Below are 20,838 nucleotides of genomic sequence, written 5' to 3' on the forward strand. Positions count from 1 at the left end.
GTGATAGGAGAGAATTTTGGAGCCCCATCATATGCCACTGCAGCAAGGCATTTCCTCTTTTCACGTTCTCCTTTGGAGATATGTGGCCTTTAGTGTCTTGGCTCCACCCTTGCTATGTTATCCATGTTGTGTGCAAGGAATATCCGGTGAATTGATAGTCCGATTAGTAATATTAAGGGCCTGCAGAGCAGACGCTTTGTTCAGCAGCTAATAATTAATAGGCCCCTTCGTAACCAACGAATTGCCTCTGTACCCCCTTGTTTATTTTAAAGCAAGAGTACTCTTCATGCATATCAGGTCCATATGCCTCAACCTTGATAAATATTGATGAGGCATGGGTCTACCAGCTCACACATTGTGGCCCCCACCCTCTGCATATGTTCAGAGCATCCTCATGCTTGCTGCCATATCTTCAGTCAAAAGCATTTTGCTCTTGATCAGTCTGTGGGGGTTTTTTCTAGCTGTCTCACTACAATAATACAAATCAGAGAAGCAGACCAACTCCTGGTGCAGTTCCCACCCCAGAAGAGAGGTCAAGCTGTTTCAGATAATGCTGCACTCACATTTCTTATGGAAGAGGTTGCTTTGCCTGCCACCACATTGCGATGGGAGGGCAGATTAAGAGACTCTACCGCTCTCCTCTGGTGCCTTTTGACATGCGTATATCTTTATCAAAGCTGACTGGCACAGTTACAAAATATTCCTTACATTATATTGGCAATAGTGTTTGCTCTCTGGTGTTATTTGAAACGGTGTCCAGTTTCCCACATTCATATCAGTGCAGCAAGTTGATGCATTCACATGCCTTTGGTTTGCAGTCAGTGAGCCATATAAAGAGTGATATGGATTGGTGGTTTATGGATTGTCAAGCCTGAGCACTTTATGTATATATAAAAATGAGGTGTTCCTGCAAGAGTAGACACTTCGCTTTGGGGAAAGATTTACAGGTGAAGGAAGCTTTTCTTCACGATCCAATACCCAGTTTTTGTGTGTGAAGCGGGAGATACTTTGCGGCTCATTTCAGAGTGCCTTTCATTGACACTGGTTTCTAAGGGACCTTGTGGACATGTCATGCTGATCTGCTGTTTGCGTTGTTGAGGCCAAGTCTATCTCGCAAGTCCCTCACAGCATCTGGTGGACTGAAATCTAGTCCCTGACCTTTCTGATTTTTGCTACTTTCATTCATTAAAATTTTTTCTTTCTCCTCAGGATCCCAAGCTGGAACAGGTTGTGGACCTTGCACTTAATTTGGCAGATTACATCGATGGAGACCACTTGAAGAACTTCCACAGGTATTTGTTGTGCTCCTGAAGATCTTCATCCGATTTGAGGGACTGCCTCAGTCTGTTATCCAAATTGTGTGGGACCCACTGCTGCTGAAGGCACTGTAAAGTCCTAAATTACGGGCCAATATCTGAGGGCGCTCTCTTTCTGATGGCCACTCAAGTTCAAGGGGCATTTTGCAGTGCAAGGAATGTTCCTGCTTCCCAGAGAGTAGGATGATCATCCTAATGTACATTTAAGTTTGGAGAGGGTGCAGGATTTTATATTAACAAGCATTGGCATAGCCAATAGGTCTCGCTTTTGGGACCTTATAAGTTTTTAGCTAGAGATAGTGACTTTGCCTATGTATTTATTCTGTGCTGATGCGATCGGATAGCTTAATGATCCAAGCATTTCCTGAACAAAACGTATGCATAACTTGTAGCGCTTACACATTTAATTCATCCGTAATTTAATTAATTGGTTAAAACATACGTTATGTCCTTCACGTTCCTTTGAAGAATGTTGAATGAACCTCAATGCAAAACACAAATGTGAGAATAAATAATTTGGGAAATATGGAAAAAAGGAAACTCATTACCTCTTCCCACAGGAAGTAAACAGATCATACAGGTGAGATAGAAAACACTCTAATAGAATCAGGTGCCATACACATTTGGGAACGCGAATCAAAGCGGACGGGATGTTCAGTAATTTTGTGATCTCAATACTCTAGCAACACCAGATTGTATTTATGGTAAAAGTCAGCACTTAAGTAGAACACCCCCCAAGTAAAACACCCCCACCCCAAAAGGTGAAACCGCATAATAAGTAAAAGTAGGTATGTGCTAGTCGTCTTGGCTCGGTAACTACTTCAATGAGATTAATCCATTACACAGATATCATAAAATTCATAAAAACAAGCACCGGCAACATAGCAAGGATACGGTTGATGCAATTCTCCAAGGCCAACGTCATCGTCTCCGAGGAAAAAAAACTAACCCAAACAAAAAAATACAAAGTTTGAACTGCAACGTGAATCACAACAGCAACGTGCACGAAAAATGCACTGAAACAAACGTCCACAAGACCTGCGTGTTCTGGTCTAAAACCGGGGTAGTGACCAAGTCCCAAGAGGTGGCCATGATAGTCAGGCAAACCCCGGCCTTACACTGATGTTAGCATGGAAACAGAAAGGAGCGGCGTAAATCTTTGAACAAATAACATTACGAATAGCTATATAGGAATCGCTAAAAAGGCAACCCCCCAAGTTGCAACATCATTTCGTTCCAGGATATACAATATAAAATCATTCGTACGAAAGAATTAGTGAGTCTGGTTGATGGAAATCTCTACATTGTGTTTTTTCTGTATGTAGTAAAAAGTAATTACAGCAAAAGTTTCGTATATTGAAATAAGTGGAGAAGGCAGAAGTTCTCAAGTGTTTCGTTTATTTTAGGTTATGTCTTGGGTAAGTTATGTTTGTACATTTTCATTGTAATTTATGCGTTTGTCGTTGAATGCTGACAAAAGCTCTATTTTTCTGCCATGTACGCTCTAATTACCTAGTTTAAAATTGGTTTGTCACTAGGTCACTTGTTTCATTTCCGGGTGAAAGATAATAGAGGCTATTATAACGGAAGCAAACTGGTAGTGGGAAGCCGGTCTTTGCTGATCGAAGCTTTCTCTGCTACACTTGGCTTCGTATTTTTAAGTTGTATACTACTCCTATAAGACCATTTGCGTATATGATAAACTCGTCCCTGGGAGTTCGGAGCTGTAGGCATTTTGTCGCAGCACCTCTACGAAGCAATAGCCATCAGACAGAACAAAAGCGGAGTCAAATCCTTTATAAGCCAGTGAAAAGTAACAATAACACCGTATCGCCACCTGCATACACACCGACTACGTCTCACTCAAACACCAGTAAAGAAAGAAAAAACCTTCACGATCATGCCAAAGTCTACTTATAGCATTTGGAGTAGGATAATTTAAAGTACTAAAGTACAGCTTCTTCCTCTTTCATGGCAGCGCCGAAACATTACCAAACAAGCACACGTGCGCACGGAAGATTACAACACAAGAGAGGCAAGAAGGACGGACATTTGTTTCTTTGAATTCCGACATTTCTCGGCTGGAGCTCAGATAATGATTAGGGCTTAGAATGAATTACATTTTCTCTCGCTCCCTCCTACAGTGATGTGCAATGACGAGTTTCCCAGTAAAGCAGTCAGCAGCGAAATCAATGTTTGAGAAGTTATATGCATCAATATTGACAATAATAAAAAAACAGCAATGCAAAATACCTGTGGTAGGAGCCGGGAACAATGATACAAGCAATTACAGGCTCTATTAGTATGCACAAGGAAAGCAGCAGAATGGATTTCTTGTATTACAGAAGCAAGTGTGCGCTGGTCAAGCCAATAGGGCTGACTGCTACCGTGAAAAGCGTGTGACACACTTTTGTGTGCATAGTTTATAAATATGGTGCTATTGAAGGAGAGTGTTGCAGGCCACAGGTTCCACTTCTGTGAACACAGATCATCAAACCAATGCACCCGCGGAAGAGACTTGTCATCATAGCATGTCATAGATCCGCATCTAAGCTTGGATCATTCTGCCCTTCATCCTTAAACCGTCCAACTGTTATAGAGAGAGCGCTACCGGATTTGGCAATGATGTGTTCTATTAAACCAGTGCTCACAAGGACCCGTTAATTCACATTAGCATGATTGGGGGGGGGGGGGGGGGGCTGGGCATCTGAATGGTGAGATCCAAAAACAACACCACATAGGCCTGTCTTGTTTCACTCAGCAAAGCTTTCGGCTGTTTGAAGCAGCGGGAGGAAAGGAGAATTATTGGGTGGTTTGGGCCCAGAATTACCGTCGCGGGAGGGGGGGCGCGGGTGGGAAAAGTTGGTGTGCGGCGAAAGTAAAATGCTACCGCCGGTCACGGCTTGCAGTGCATGTGCACGAGTGGTGCGCGCGCAGCAGTAATCACGCCATATGGTGCCTCTGCTCAAGCGCGCGCCCGTGCTCATGCACTGCAAGCTGTGGCCGGCGGTAGCATTTTTTGAAGCCCTTACATAAAGTCTCGCCAGACCAGCGCAAGCGCTGGGTCAGGCGAGACCTAAAAAAACACAACTAGACAATGGATGAGCATCCTAAAAAGCATTGTCTAATCAAGTCCCATGTAGACCCTTTCTCACTGGACAGTTTTCATTCCAGTAATGTTATTGCGCTTTCTGGCTGGGAGTTCCAGTTTGAAGATGTCTTCTTGCTAGATCTATACACTCTCAAGCAATACAGTACACCTTAATCTACTGTAATTATTTTTTTTATATAAATAAGTTTAATTTAATTTTGTAATTCTCTGCATCGTCAGCAGATAGGTAGACGTATTACAACCTAATATTACATTAATTCATCAAGTGCCAAAACCCAATATCGCATCAATTCACGAGGAATATTTCTGTAGATACATTCACTTTGAGAGTTTGTGAACAGACAAAACTGTGACCCCCAAAAAGTTCAAAGTGAAACAATCATGGAAAGTGCATCAAACATAAAGCGCATAATCTTGGACAACTAAGGTGAAGACGAGTACACCATGGATTAGGGTGGACAACTCCGTCTTTAGGCACCCATCCCGTTTTTTTGTTGCTAGGCAGTGGGTACGATAGCGCTTGTGTGACTAAAGCCCACGATGTTTTTAACTAGAGATCAATGAGTCATGTACAGTGGGCAGGGGAAGTCCTCTCTTTGAAAAGATGACTCATTTTGCTGATGGCTTCATAGTAATTTAATCTAATCGTTTTTCTCGATCACATAGTTGTCAACATGTTTCGGCCTATATTGCTTCTGAGGCCTCCACAGGACAGAGGGTGGGGGTATTCCTATGGGGGGGAGGGTGGAGGGGGGGGGGGGGACTCGATATAATTCAGTCATACATTTGTGAGGTTTTCCATTAACCCCCAAACTGCCCAGTGTAAATATTGTTACAATCCCTCTGTTCAGTTTCAGGATACATACTAGAGGGCTTCAAATTCCCAGCGGGGTCACACTCCCCACACTCCCCTTTCTTTAAAAAAAAAGTGAAGGTCCTCCGAAAAAGAACCTGTAAATAAGCCACATTGTGACACACCCAAGTAATTTTGAAAACTCACAAATGAATGACTTTGGACTCCAAAACAACTTGCGACGGTCTGTTGTGCTATATGTGCTTTTGGGGGTGTACTAGTGAGCACATCCAGTTCCTTCTTACAGATTTTGAGTTTACGTGGCTGGCTGGTTTGCGACTGAACCTTTGTTGCCACAGTATTCACTGATATTTCTGTACTGTTCCGTTGACATTTGAATTGCATTTTAGTATTGTAGTGTATGGACCCTTTATTCCATGCTGCCTGCCGTTTTCTTATTGCTTCTGAATGTATCCTGTCAAGCTTCAAGGGCATTTTGTCCACCTAGTTTTATGTCCTGAATACTTAGTTTCTTGAATTCCAGAGAGCTCTGGGCTTCGCATGCAAGTCAAAAATCCTTTAAGCAAAGCATTAAAAGGCAAGCGTGCCTTCAGTTACGCCAGGCTGATGTGGATATTCTGGCGAAGCTTAGGCACTCTTGGGCTGTCATGAGTTCTTACCTGCTGATGCATCAACAACCTTAATTGGCCTGCTCGTATTCAAAATACAAAAAATGTGAGTTCATGGCCCATAGGCTTGGGGATTGGCAGTTTTTGAAACACCCAGCTAGGTGGCATAGGCCCTCAGAAGCCACAACATGAAGAGGCTGCTGTACGTACGAGGAATCACTTCAACGCATTGTTTGTAGTTGCCCAGTCTTGTCAGAGGAGTGGAAAGAACTCCTAAGGCCAGAATGGAACAAACTAGGCATCCATACATACCAGCAGGCAATTATTTACTGACAACACCACTTTGAATATTTTGCTGGTCAAGTTTGTGGCCCTGGCGGTTAAGAAACTAAGCAGGGAGGTAACAACTCCTGGTGTGGCATCAGTCATAAGCTCAAGCACTTTACAGTACTTCCCGCTAGTGCCACATCGTATTGAGGCAAACCTCCTCAGTCAAATGTCTCGAGTTTAAGGTTTGAGTGCTTTGTCTTCTTCCTGCATCAGTGTTATAAACTTGATTTCTTCTTACAGCTGAGCTCGTTTATGAAGTTTCTGTTTTAATGCATTGTATGAAAAGCGCTGTAATTGCACTGTATGTTTTATTGAAGACACACTGAGCCAATTTATGTGCTAGTTTTTAGTTCTCGCCTGACCCAGCGCAAGCGCTGGTCTGGCGAGACTTATTGAGAGGGCTCCAAAAAGTGCTACCAGGCCAGCCTAGAGCTACAGTGCATGTGCGCGGGCGCGTGCGCCGCGCTTTACCGCGATTACTTTCACTTTGATGTTTGATCGTGATCGCGATCACTTTCGCGGCCACACGGCCGCTTTGCATAGCCAATAGGTCTCGCTTTTGGGACCTTATAAGTATTTAGTTATGTAACTGTTGCATTTATAAGGTCCCAAAGGCGAGACCTATTGGCTATGCCAATGCTTGTTAAAGGGAGCAATAGACCCCGCACCTAACTCCAATCGACAAAAGCCTGCTGCTTTCCCATATATTGCACTCTGCACTTTGCTTTTATCATAACATGGAGTAGTTTGCCTGCATTTGTGCTATTGATTAATTTAAAATGTATTGAAGCTTTTTCGGCTATGATTTTTTTAATGTTGTCTTCGTTGTTTTGTTTTTCAGTAACTTGAGCCTAACTATGTGTTTGTTTCTAAAGGGAATTAGGCCCCTGCACCAATCTCTGGTATATACAAGTTTGCTGCTATTTTATATATGGCACTCTACACTTCGAGTTTTTTTTAACATCTACTGGAGCAGTTTGTTTGCATCTGCAGTATTGATTAATTCAAAGGGTATTGTAGCTTTTGGTTATGAATTTCTAATGTAGTCTGTGAAAAGGTTTTAAGTTACTTGAGCCAAACTATGTGTTCGTCTCTAAAGGAAACAATAGGATCCTGCACCTAACTCCTGTTGACAAACGTTTGCTGCTATTTATATATTGCTCTTTGTTTTTATAATCTACTGGAGCAGTTTGCCTGCACCTGCATCATTGATAATCTAAAATTTCCTGGCTCTTGTAACGGAAAGTTTAAATTCTATTAAGGACATAGAGACGAGTAATATCCTCATCTTTTCTTTGCTTTCTTAACAGCAGCCATGTAAAAACAGTAATAAAACTACAATTCCCATGAACACATGGGATAAAGCTCATTGAAGTTGAACCAGCCATGCTGCTCATGAACCCATTATAGTCCCATGGCCGTATCTTCTCCTTGTCTTTCTTAGTGTGACGTTAACCATTAGTCCTGCTTGCCTGAATCATTTCCTGTAAGAGGCCAGCCTTAAGAACGCATTCTGAAAGCTCTAATGATCATGCATAGTAACGGAGACTTGTCATCATAAATCACAAGTACAATTTAACAAAGAGACAAACTCTACTGCCATTTGCAAAGTCACATGTAAGCGAAAAGGGTTTGCTTACGTTGCTTATGAAATGAATCATCATCTCATACCCGGGGGGGAGAGGGGGCTAGTAGAGTTAGTCCATGACCCCGTGGACGGGGGTAATTCTTGCCTTCGTATCCTTAATAGAATTAAACCTTTGCGCTACGAAAGATAGGACATTTTATATTCTATGTCGGGACCGGAGGCACAGGTTATGCTAGTTCAAAGCTTATTCACCACTAACTATGCTATGTTATGATGCGGCTTAAAGTAAAAGCTCTTGAAAACAGAGTCTGCTGACCAAGCCACTGCATTCATGATATCCTCCTAGCGAGCTACCAAGGAGAAGGCTTTAGAGGCCATCGCCCCTCTGGTGCAGTGGGCACCAGATGTCTGAGTGTTGATGCCTGGTTCCTGCATGGCCCATCTGACCGAACCAGCAATGGTAGGAGAGGAAACCGCATTATGTATCTTTGTAAGGGTAATAAGTTGGTATTCCCTGGGGGATGGAGTTCCTTTGTCATGGACTCATAAAACTTACTGCATCTCACTACTCCGATTAAAGCTGTATAAGAGATCTCTCGGGAATTTGTTTTTGTTCTCCTTGAAACTTGAAAGGTAACACCCTCCGGAGTAAACACTCATCCTTGATGTCCAAAGCCCTGACAACAGATACTTGTCTATAGGAGATTAAGCATAGAAGGGAAGGGAACTTAGCGACAATTGCTTCCTAGAAAGGTGCTTGTTCCTCGGCCAAGAGAGAAAAAGATTAAAAAGTACATTCACGTCCCAAAGGATCGAATACTGCTGCTCTGGGGAAATGGATAGCTGTTCTTCTCTCAGGAGGTTCTGGGTCAACGAGTGTTCGCCCACAGTATGTCCATCAATCGGGGGGTGCCCGCAGAAATTGCTGACAGAAAAGTATTGATTGTCCTATAAGCCATGCCATCCGGCGCTAGGGGGGGCCAGGGAATTCAGGAAATGGACAGTGGTTGCCCCCACGGGATCAAAGTGTCATTGACGACACCAACCCACCCAACGGCAACAAGCTGATCAATATCTATTATTTGTGTTACCTGCCCATGCCTGGGAGAGAAGGTCTGTGGCTTTGAGCGAAAGTCCAGATACATGCCATCGTCCCCAGTATTCCTCCACGCCATGAGCCGCAGTAAACCCTTCATGACTAGATGATGGAGATTCTTGAAGGGATCCCGGAGAAGAGCTGGTAACCGGGGTAGACGGATTGGGGAATCCCAAGAAAGTTCTATCGGAACCGGAAACCACACTTGAGACATCCAAAGGGAAGTGATCACTACCACCTCTGCCCGCTTTCCCCGGACTTGGGTGGAAAGCCTCATTATCGAGAATAGGGGAAACACATAGCCCCTTTCTTTCTCCCACCGTTGCAGGAATGCATCTGTCGCCTTAGATGAGGGGTCCACTCTCCAGCTGAAGTATTTGCCAACCTGATGGTCTAGCCTGGATGCAAAGAGGTCCACTAAGAATGGGCTCATCATAAGATCAATGCCCGAAAGACAGACTGATCCAATTTCCAAAGACTGAGGTCCCTCCGGTATCGGGACTGCCAGTCCACCAACTGATTGTCCGAGCCCGGAAGATGCGTTCTGCTGTAACTGAGATCTGTTTCTCCAGGCAGTACTTCCAGAAGCTCCTGGCCAGGTCCGATGGAGGGTTTGAGCGTGTGTGTGGTCCCCCCCCCCCCCCCCCCCCCCAAGGTGGTTGATGTATCTTACCACCGCCGCATTGTCCGTTTTGAGGAGGACATTGAATTGTATTTGTTATTTTGTCCAATACTTAACTGAGAATTAGCCGGCCATCACTTTTAAGTAATTGATGTGCAGAGAACTCTCTTGTTCTAACCATTTTCCTCCTATGAAAAATTCTCCATATCCTGCCCAATCTGCTGGCATCGGACTCGATCACCAACTCTAGTTGGCACCCAAAGATAACAAAGCCGTTCCTAGCCTCCATGTGGGCTAACCACCATTGACTATCCGCCTTTGCGTTGTCTGATAGGGGCATGCACTCGGAGTACGTCAGACCCTTCCTCAAGTGTGATATTTTGAACCATTGAATGCCCCTGTAATGTAAGGGGCCGGGAAATTTGGCCTGGATGGACGATGAGAGAAGCCTGACCACCCTTGAGATCTGACGAAGTGATTGCTATGGTGCAAATTATTTAGTGTCTGATCTTGGCTACTTTTCTGGATGGGAGACTCAGAGTGGCTTGAATGGAATCCACTACGAAGCCCAGGAAGACAGTGTTGGAGATAGCACCAACTTTTTCTCGTTTATGATAGAATCCAGGGACTGCAAGAGGGAGACCGTCCACTGAAGGTGGATCTGAAGAGTCCTCGGATCCTAGTTCATCAACAGAATATCATCCAGGTAGAGAATCAGACAAACTCCTCTGGCCCTGGTGTGTTCCACCACCATTCAGAGGCTCTTGGTGAAACACCATGGAGCCGAGGAAAGGCAGAAAGGGAGGGTTGTGAACGTGTAAGTGGAGTGGAGCCACTGAAATTGAAGGAAGCGTCGGTGAGGTGGGAATATCGGGTCCATAAGGTACTCGTCCTTTAGATCCAAACGTGCCAACCAATCGTTGGGCAGAAGATCTCATTGAATTGCTTGAGGTTGATAACTGGGCGTTTCCCGCCATCACGTTTGTCCACTACAAAAATGATTGCTGAGAAAGCCAAGGAGATGTGGGATTGTTGGGACAGTGGCCACTTTGGACGGAGATCTCGGCCTCCTAACTTTACATGGAAAAAGGGGATTAAATTACTGTGAGGTGTCCTGCTGATGTCCACCTCTAGGTCTGCCTCTGGAGCCTCTGTGTGTGGGGTATTCGTTGGTGGGATAGAGCCTCCCCCGAACCTGGACTGGTCCTGGTAGTTCCCTAGTCTAGAGACTCCGCCTCAGAAAGAAACCTGCTGTTGCCTATTGCTGGCCAAGCGCCCCCTTCCAGACCCAGCCCGGTTGAAAACCCAGAGGGAAAAATCTTTTTAATTGATGACTGTGCTTTGTCCAATGAGTTGAACGTGGCAGTGAATTTGCTGAGCTCCGTCATAAATAAGCCACCTTGCGCCACGGGACCAGCTTCAAAGGTGGCTAGGGCTCCTAGTTTGGGGTCCGTCTTGATTAATAGGGACCATCTGCGTTCCATGGATGGAGTGAAGTTGGCATTGCCAAGGAATATTATCGCCCTCTGTGCCCACCCTGATATCTGGGACATTAGGGAGCCGGAGGCCTTGGCGTTCTCTGTCATGTCTAATATTTTGGTCAAGGAGCCCGCCACGTCTAAAAGCTTGTCCTGAAAGGATGGGCAGGATCGACCAATGCTGATATACTTGGCGAGGAAAGTCGGCATGCCCGGATCTGTCTCTGACGTAAGGGCCCCTTTGTCTGCCAAGGATGGGCAAGGACATTCTGCCTTGATGCGGTTGCGGACTACATTGTCCATTGACTTCTGCAGTCTCTCAGCCAGGTGTCCCATAAAACCGGATTAGGGCTATTGAGAGAGTGAGGGCTCCTTGCGCGTTATAATTGGGGGTCAAAAACCTTGAAAAGGCCCCGACTCGGGCGTTTGATGTTTGCAGTCAACTGAGGCCGATGGCCTCTTATACAGACCCCAGTGGGTCGTAGGATCGCGCACAGAGTGCAGGGAAAGAGTTGTCGCTTAACGTCAAAGTACTGACCCCTGTGTGGGGCGAAGCACTCCAGGCCCTGGGGCTTGAAATGGGCAAAGGTCAGCCACGAGACAAATGCGATCAATATCCCTTGTGGAATGCATTTGGAACGGCGGCCATGTTAGCACAGGGGAAGTCTCCTGAGAGACGTGCGGGTGCCCCTAGCTGTCTGAGGACAGCACCACACAGCCAGACATGTCTCTTCGAGACCCCCTTGCCACGTAGAAGCGAGCGCGCTTCCTCTGAGGTAATTAAAGAACCCTGCAAGGGAAAACAAATTTTATTATGACAAAACCAGCATTAACTGACCAGAATAAAAGCAAGTGGCCAAGCACCTGGCACTTAACTAAGAGACCTCCACTGGCTACCGGTCAACGTAAGAATTACCTTCAAGCTCCTCATGCACACCTACAAAGCCCTCCACAATGCCAGACCTGCATACCTCAATCATCGCCTCACCTTCTACACACCCACCAGAAGACATCTCTGCTTCATCCAACTGGCCCTGGCCACCATCCCACAGAACCGCAAGCCCTCGGCTGGAAGAAGATTTTTCTCCTACCTCGCTGCGAAGACCTTGAATTCCCTGCCTCTACATCTCAGGCAATCACCGTCACTGCTTGAATTCAGGAAGGACCTCAAGACCTGGCTCTTTGAACCGCGGACCCTAACAGGTGAGTAGTCACGCTTTACAAGAAACCAGATTGGTTGAACTGACAGCTGCAAGGGACAGCGAAGAAAGAGGAGGAGAAGATACTGATATGGGCCTATAATGAGATCATGAGCACCCTGATTGGTTTAACTTTAACTTTGTCCCATAGGATTTGTAGTTTTAGTACTGTTTTTACATTGCTGCTGTTAATAGAGCGAAGAAAAGATAAGCATAATCCTCGCCTCCAGTCCTGACATAGAATCTAAAATGCTTTGAAGGCATTGGATATGAAACTTCAATGTTGTCCATGTTATTGATTTTAATGGCTTTAAGTAACACATGTATATCCATCGGTTGTGGTTTACGGTCGCTGATACCTTGAGGGGCTTCTCCCTCGGTGCGTGACCCTTGGCTGAACCACGCCAAATTGTATTTTCCAGATCCCTCGAGGCGAGGGAAAGAAGGTCGCACTGCCAGATTTGGTGTTTTAAACAATCCTTTATTGGTAGTCCATCAAAAGCTGCACCCTTTGATGAACTACCAATAAAGGATTGTTTAAAACACCGAATCTGGGAGTGCGACCCGCTTTCCCTCGCCTCGAGGAATCCGGAAAATATATATATCGCTCCCTTCTGTTTATGCTATAGAAAACCTGGTTGGTTAATGCTAATTACAAAACCAACATTGTATGTTAATGCATACCGATGGGTTGTAGTATTGGGAATTATTAAAATTCTATGTTGTGGCGGTGGTATTCTGTGTAACTGTGTGTGGCACTATCAACAGATGCAGTTTGTATGTTATCCAGTTTGCCTAAATAGTGTTCTCTGGTATCTTTCCGGAGCTATTTCTTTTATGCAGAAAAATATAATGTGAAACAATGTTTATGCCTCGTATTTGTTTTCTGTGGCATCGTATGTGTAGCACCTGCCCACAGTGTCATACCTGTGGCACAGCTCTGTGATTTAAATGTTCCCTGATGTCCTTTATTTTGCATAGTACCATGATTATGATGTTATGTTCGTGGTATAGTGCTGTTCTTTGTTTTGGGTCCTATTTGCGGCATGCTACGTAGCGCTGCGGCCTTAGTGTTTTATAGTGTTGCACTAATGGCGCACTTCTGTGGTTGTAGTGTTCTGTGGCATTATGCACATCACTTCTGTCACTGTTTAAGGAAAAGAGGGCATTGGGGCTACCTGCCTATATAACTCTTTTACAGAGAGCACTCGGCCTTACCCTTCTTATCGAAGCTCTGCACATATCAAGTCCAATTGTTTCAATATATGGTCCTTTTTTTCATCAGAACATCGAAGTTCATCCACAAAAAAGTCCGTTATTATTGAGTGTGATTCCCATGAGAGGACTTGCTGCTCTTTCACCCACCTCCCTGTATTCCTCTTCCCAGAGTCTTTAGAAGCAGTAAAGACCTGAGCCACCAACTCCTCACGACCATCATCTCACCGTTCACCAGCCGGAAGTCCAAGCCCAAGGCTGGGGAGGCGCCGTTGAATCGAGAAATCCCAAGTGATTACGACCCTCTCAGGATACCACCTCGAAACCCAGACTTAATCAGGCAGCCACACCGGTGAGAAGCTTGAAATATTAACATCTTTTTCATTATAGCACACCCTTTCTTTCTTGCGCAGTTCCATACCCAATAAACACCATGCCCTATCCCATATACAGTCAACTTGTACTAGTGAAATTCATTCCAGTCTGAAACTTCTTGCTGTCTTATCATACCCCTGGAATCCAACACTAGATTAGAACTGCAAGGTCATGTAGGTTCCTGCTTCGCCGTCCACTAAAATACCTGCTTTTTCCCCAGCTTTACGTGCTCCTAAATCTGGTAGATAATATCGCTGCGGCAAGAGACGATAGGAAGCTTTCCAAGAACACAGTGTGGTCCATTAATCTGTTTGACAACATAGTCGCCAGTGCAGAGTCTGCTCCAAGCTACCTGATCTTTCACACAAATATACAGATAACTCTTTTAATTCACCTCTGGCTGAAGCATCAAATGGTCTATGTATTTATTAATTAATGCTGCATCACTATAATATGTCCAACCCAAACAAATGCCATTCATTCCTCTGTTCTGCCTCCTCCACTTTTGTGCCTAGCGTTGGAGGATTGTAAATATTTTTGGCACATCATAAAGGTGAACTTGATACAGTGCCCACTGTGAGATATGGGGCTTCTGTCTAAGGTCTGTAATTCAGTTCTACCATGCTTGTGCACTTCTCCCAGTTGCTGCTCGTGATCCATTCTAGAGCTTTCACCCACTGTGGGTACTTTGGTAAATTGCTCAGGTTGTGTAGAAATATTTTTACTTATACTGCATTTCAGCATTTATGTCTGCAGTGGAGATCAGCCAAGGATAACTGGAGAACTTGTAGTTTAAGCCTTCAAACCCAAACTGTGCCCCTTGAGGGGTGGGAGGTTCAAGAAACTGTAGGCGTCGCAGAAAAGACGCTTATCTAATCCTTTGCATGCTAAACAGAAGGCAGACCCCTGTGCCAGAGGCATGGAAACCTAGACCTGCCATGAGTTCCAGAGAGCTACAACTTTCAGACAACATGGCCGAGACTTGGTTTTGCTTGTCATAATACCAGTGTAGAGTCCCTCCAGATTCTGAGAAATCTGTATTATAGTGATCTGTTTTAGGGATAACACGTTGACATTTGAATTGGTTGCAACCACTGCTCATGTTTCCAACTGCCATTCTCACTTGTGATATCCATCTTCCTTTTCTAGTAACCCCCACCACCATAGTCTTTCTTGTTCTCTGGCACATGCATCTGTTTTTCGGTTTGTCTTTAAATTCCTTCCCTAGTTCTTGGCTTGATAACTGTTTCCGTTCCTTCTCATTTTCTGCCCCCATCAAACTGCTCAGCCTCGCCTGACCCGCACCTCCGAATTCACCCTCTTCTCCAAATACAGTGCTCCGTGGTTCTTTGGTCTGGTGACTTCTGTCTAACTGTGACATTAGACTATCCTCATCATGTTTGCCATCTTGTATATTCTCCAGGGGCAACCCATTGGGACCGTTTGCAGCTGGTGGATCAGACCTGGATCCCTTTGGGTGAGTATAATGGCTTCACAACGACTGGTGGGTCCTAGAATCTTTGCCTTCCCCTTACTGTTTTCAAGGAAAACCTACAGGGTGCTAGGTCAACGGGAACAGTGGTGGTATGAGCAACAAAGACAGATGCTCCACTTTGCGATTTCCAGACAGGAAGGCCGTGTCTCGCCAGAATACTTTGATGCAATACCTGGACTCTTAAGCAGGCAAATTGAACATCCGTTAACACTTGTGATTGAAGTAAGACATTTACGACCAACTACTTTTTTATGGAACAACAACCATGTTTTTATTTTTGTATCCATAACATTATTTAGAAAATGAGCTTAAGATAATACACCTACTGTTACTTTGAAAAGAATTCCAGAAATTGATTCCAGGCAGAAATAGTGGATACCTTTCAGGCAATGCTCCAATGTCAGTGGACCTATTTAGATATCTAGTAATCGGTAAGTTCATTAGCGCTATAGGGTGAATGCTAGAGTGGTTCACACAGACCCACTGTGCTTAGACTGGATGCGATATCTGCATTTTAGAAACTGGATGCCAGGAGTATTGGGATTCAAGCAATAAAGGTTTGTGGTGTATGTTAAGGTAGAAGATCCGTACATGATGATGTGGCTTTGTAACAGTGTACAGACAGCTGAGCTGTAGACAAAGGCTGTGACTTATTACTAGGTTTCAGGGTTGTGAAATATTACCAGCTCTTAAGTGGCATGTTTTGGTGTATTCTGAGGTTAAGTGTGTAGAACTGCGAAGCGTTACCAGCCCAGAGACCTTCTAAATGTGCATCTCTAGAGGCATCTAACCATACCCACATTTCAACTTATTAACACATACATAGAATTCCAGATTCCCAAAATACATTTTGTATTCCAAAAAGTCGTTGTACAGTAGTACTACCTAATACAAAATGCAATTCACAAACGTACGAGTGGAAATATCCACCTCTCCTATCTTTTCTATGGTGAGATTCCCACACATGTAAATTTACAACTTAGTAAGTGGGGGGGATTGGTGGGAAAATGGGGATGATGTACTACAAAGTGGGAGGGGGTTTAGGGAGTGGCAGGCTGCTACAGGCATGCACCCACAAAAGAGGAGGCAAATTGCTATTCACAAACAACGCTTCTAAAATTACTACAGCCCTAAAGGTGGCAAACGCTGGTAAATGTACTCCAGCCCACCCTGCAGGAGTTCAAGCCACACATGGCCATTCACAGGGCATTGCAACACCCCTCTCACAGCAAATTATGGTGGTAGGGGTTTACAATAACAGCTTGTGGGAAATAATGTTAAACAAATTAAATTAATTTGAATCTATCTCACGAATGTTTAAAATTTATAACTATTGAACAATTATTTTACAATTTTAATATTAAACTTAGCTAAAATAAATTTAACTTCTGTTAAAAAAACGAATAGTTGTGATTAATTTGAGAAATACGTATTAAATAAACGATTTTTTTAAAATTATTTAAAAATACTTGTAAATTCAATATTTTTAAAACAGTTTAATGAGTTAATGTGGTGTAATATTTTATTCTATACGTTTTTTCTGTTAATATTTTGTTTACTATTTTGCATTTGTTTTTATATTAATTGTTTTGTTTCTTTAAAACAATAATATGGGTTAATAGTTTTACCTATACCATAGGGAGCTGTCCACCGTAGTGGCTGAGATCTCCACCTATGTATGAAAAGTTACTGGTAGTAAATATACTTTTAGATGTTTCCACCTCTGGTTTGAGGGGCCGGAGACCTGCAAGTGTAAACCTACAATTGGAAATGGTGAATAGTAAAAAAGTGTAGATGTACATTTAGGTGCAAGAATAAACGTACACAAGTGAATCTGTACATGTAAATTTGCCTTTTATGAATAGGGCACATAGTTTTCTTCACAAATCCAGATGAGTTCAGTTGCACACAAACTGGTCACTTAAGTTCTGTTTTCCTTCTTCACCTCACCTACACCCCCACCCTTTTCTTGTGTGTGTGTGTGTGTGTATATATATATATATATATATATATATATATATATATATATATATATCCCTTGAACCAAGCATATTTACTCTTTCCCCTGCATTACCACCTTCAACCAGCAAATTTAATCAATTCCTTATACGCTTAACCCTTGACTTGCAATTATCTTACCCCCTGTACGTTCAGCAGCGTACTTGCTCTACCCATGGACGTTTACCTGCACCACAATCTGCTTCTCATTCGTCCTTTACCACTCAGTTTCTCAGCACACTCCCCCTTTTCTTTAATTCTCTCTTTTCTCTGCATACTATTCTTCCTCTTTTCACCTCATTCTCTTTCCTTGAGCATTCTCTTTTTGTCGCACCTTTTCCCAAACTCTTTGTACACTCTTCCCTTTACTTACACACCTTCAATGTCACCTCCCATTTTCCCTGTACACTCCCCTTTCCCCCACACTCATCCTTATCTCTATACCCTCCTTATTTTCCCCAGACCCTAAACACTTCCACCACTCATTTATCCTTCATCCATTCACCCTAAAATCACCTCAAGTCACCTCACTCTCTTCCTGTGTACCTATGCTGACCATCATGCACACTCACATTTTACTTTATCACTCTTCCACATGTATAGTTTAATCAGTTAATGTTTACTTTTGCTGCCTTCTTCTAGGGGTCGGAGCGGTGGAATGATTGTAGATCCTTTAAGATCTGGATTCCCGAAGTCTGGATTTGATCCCTCGGCTGGGATCCCAGGGCGTCTTCCTCCAGGATCCGTGCCACCAGGGGCTCGCTTTGACCCTTTTGGACCACCAGGGTCACGAGGTGCAGGGTGAGTGCTGAGAGAGCTATTTAGAGTCTAGATAGAGAGGAGCGATTGGGGAGGCAGACTTAGCTAACCCATTTGGTATTGAACGTGCCGGTGAGGGTATTAAGAACTGAGTGTACCATAGAGCAAATGTGAGCTCAATGTGCAAGAGGGCCAGCAAAAGCTGTTTGTGCAGAGGGTAAGTGAGAGCTTTTGTTCGTCAGGGGGTAAGAGAAAAATGTGTGCACTGCAGGATGAGGAAGTGTACTATTAAATGACGAACACGGTTGCCACTGACTTGGGCGCTGACTCTGTTGCGCAGCACTCTACACCTCCAGGCCATTAGATCCACTAACGACAATAAGCCTGTATAACACGACTTCCACTGTACGTTCAGTTTAGCACATAGATCAAACCTGGAAGATGGTGTTACGATGTTCGTTACTGAGAGTTTTGGGTCTTTCAAATGTTAGATGGGCTATTTCTTGATTACCAACATGGTGCGGCACTGCTTAATTCTGATTGTCATATGTTATTAATGATATGCGCAATATGTCAACGTCTCTTGTTTGTTATGCATACATTTAATAAACATATTAATAAAAAAAGTGTACTATTAGATGAGCCACCCACATGTGCCCGAAGGAAGAGTTCTGTCTATTTGTGTTTGAGCATGAGCTCCATGAACTAGAGGATAAGTACCTGCTTTGTTCGTGAGGTATTTTGTCAGCCCAGGCGTAGCAAGCTTTAGGTTAGGTCTTCACCAAAACGATTGCAGCACACAAAGGCGAGCGTACAACGTAAGAAGGTTTGTTGTTCTTTGTGGTAGTATGGCTGTAGACGTCTAGTTACTCCTTTTAAATCGGTGTTTGACAAAGGAGTTTCCCTTTGGGCGCTTCAAAAAGTTCCTCGAACCAGTAAAATGCAGTAATTACACTTAAGTGTTGCAGTGTAGTTGTCCTTAACCTTCAAATACTTCTGCATAGGCCCATACACAGGTTGACCATTTAGAACATGGCAGCAGGTCTTATTCCAGTCCCCTAATCTGCCATCCACAAAACATCTAATATTACACACTTTTTGTGTATTTCTGCAGTTATGCAGCCTTGATCTTCATACTTTTCCTATTTAGGTACTTCCCACTGCAGTCCATATATTCATTTACTTATAAATGGAAAGAATATGCACTTAAATAGTCAGTATTGTTAAATGATTGTTTAAATTCAGTGTGATAATGTAGTTTACTCAAATGTACTGTTTGATTCTGTCAGTATAATGTATCTTGATTTTCCAGTTATTTTTTTCTAAACTATAAACAAGGTTTCATGAGAACATACATAGATAAAAGGATATTAGGGGGTCGTACATTAATTGTTTTAATAACATTCTATAAAATGTAATTATTGTCTATAAGCTGTTTTTGAACATAATTAGGGGTGGGAGAAATATTCGCTTCCAGTGTACAGCACGCTGAGAGTCACCACATAGACAATATCTGTAAACACCTTTTCCAAAAGCTAAAGAAAGGCTCCTCGACCTCCAGACTGGCTTATTGCCCTGCCTGGTGACACCATAGCTGCTGAAAGCAGAGGCAGAAGCAACAGCTGTCTTTCTACAGATCAATACTTTTGTTCCACTAAGGTATGTGGGTGGGTGCACGGCCATCTAAGGAACCCAGGTCAAACAAATTAGCACATACCTAGATCATAGATTGAGGGTGAGATGAGAGACCTACTAAATTCCCCACTCTCACTGGAAGATGTTAAGAATGCTTTTATGAATTTACCCAGTGGCAAGACCCCCAGAGAGGATGGCCTTGCAGTTGAATTCTACAAGGAATTTATAGATGTTCTGGCCTTGTGACTTTTAGATGTTTTTGAGAATATATTTGATTGGCATATTTAACTTGCTTATAAGTCCCTAGTATGTGGTACTCTGTGTACCCATAACCTGTATGTTAAATGTCATTAGTGGGCTGCAGCACTGATTGTGCCACCACTACAGTGACAAAGTGAAAACATGACTCTAGACCTGCCACTGCAGCCTAGCATGGCAGTTCTAAAACTGCATATTGGAACTGGCAAAATAACCCCTTCACCAATCTTAAAGCATCCTTTTTAATTCCTGACAGTGACCCCTAAGGTGGGCCCTAAGTGCTAACGGGGCAAGGTGTATGGTATTTAAAAAATAGGGCATGTGTACTTAAGTTTGAAGTGTGGCGAGGCTGGCTGTTCCATTGAAAAATACTGGGTTACATTATAACACCTTATAATGTATAATTCCAGTTTGGGACTAGCTAGAACCATGTTTCAAGGACTTAAATAAGCATGAATTTAAAATCCAATCTGATTGTGAAGTCTGATTCTAAAATACTATTTTGAAAATGCCACTCCTAGAAATTTTGGATTTTCCTGTAGCCCTTTCAGAGATGATCCCTAACTGTCACCTGGCAGCCTGCAGGGAAGTGTTAATTACACTCAGGAAAGGAAAAAAAGTTCCTTGGCATGAAGATGTGACCTTTTCTTGACAGGATGGCCTGGTGTATGTGCCCCCCAACTGGAAGTTTTAAAGGGACAACCCCTGTTACAGGCAGATGTAACCCACACCTAGGCATGCCCCTCCTATTGTCTTGGAAGCCAGAGCTACACCAATCCCAGTGAGAGAAAAACCTGTACCAGAAGTGGTTTAGCAGGGGTGGAAGTTCCTCCTTATACTGGAAACACTTCAGGGGCGTGTCCATAGTTATGACCCAGGGAAGAAAGGTTATTACATCTTGGATTTGGGCAGAGAGATGCACTGTGGCATTGTTTAGTGC

At 43.6% G+C, this 20,838-nt stretch overlaps 1 protein-coding gene across 1 annotated transcript in view; it reads left to right on the forward strand.

The window, feature by feature from the left end:
- The window catches only part of PSMF1 (proteasome inhibitor subunit 1), a 54,000-nt gene that overhangs the window by 22,504 nt on the left and 10,658 nt on the right, over nucleotides 1-20,838 (forward strand). The window contains exons 3-6 of the mRNA XM_085619567.1: nucleotides 1,210-1,292; nucleotides 13,551-13,730; nucleotides 15,177-15,230; nucleotides 17,889-18,047. Coding sequence (XP_085475693.1) covers nucleotides 1,210-1,292; nucleotides 13,551-13,730; nucleotides 15,177-15,230; nucleotides 17,889-18,047 — 476 coding nt within the window. The remainder of the gene's footprint in view (nucleotides 1-1,209; nucleotides 1,293-13,550; nucleotides 13,731-15,176; nucleotides 15,231-17,888; nucleotides 18,048-20,838) is intronic.

The sequence above is a fragment of the Triturus cristatus genome, chromosome 7 (assembly GCF_964204655.1).
Source record: "Triturus cristatus chromosome 7, aTriCri1.1, whole genome shotgun sequence".
Taxonomy (NCBI): Eukaryota; Metazoa; Chordata; class Amphibia; order Caudata; family Salamandridae; genus Triturus; species Triturus cristatus.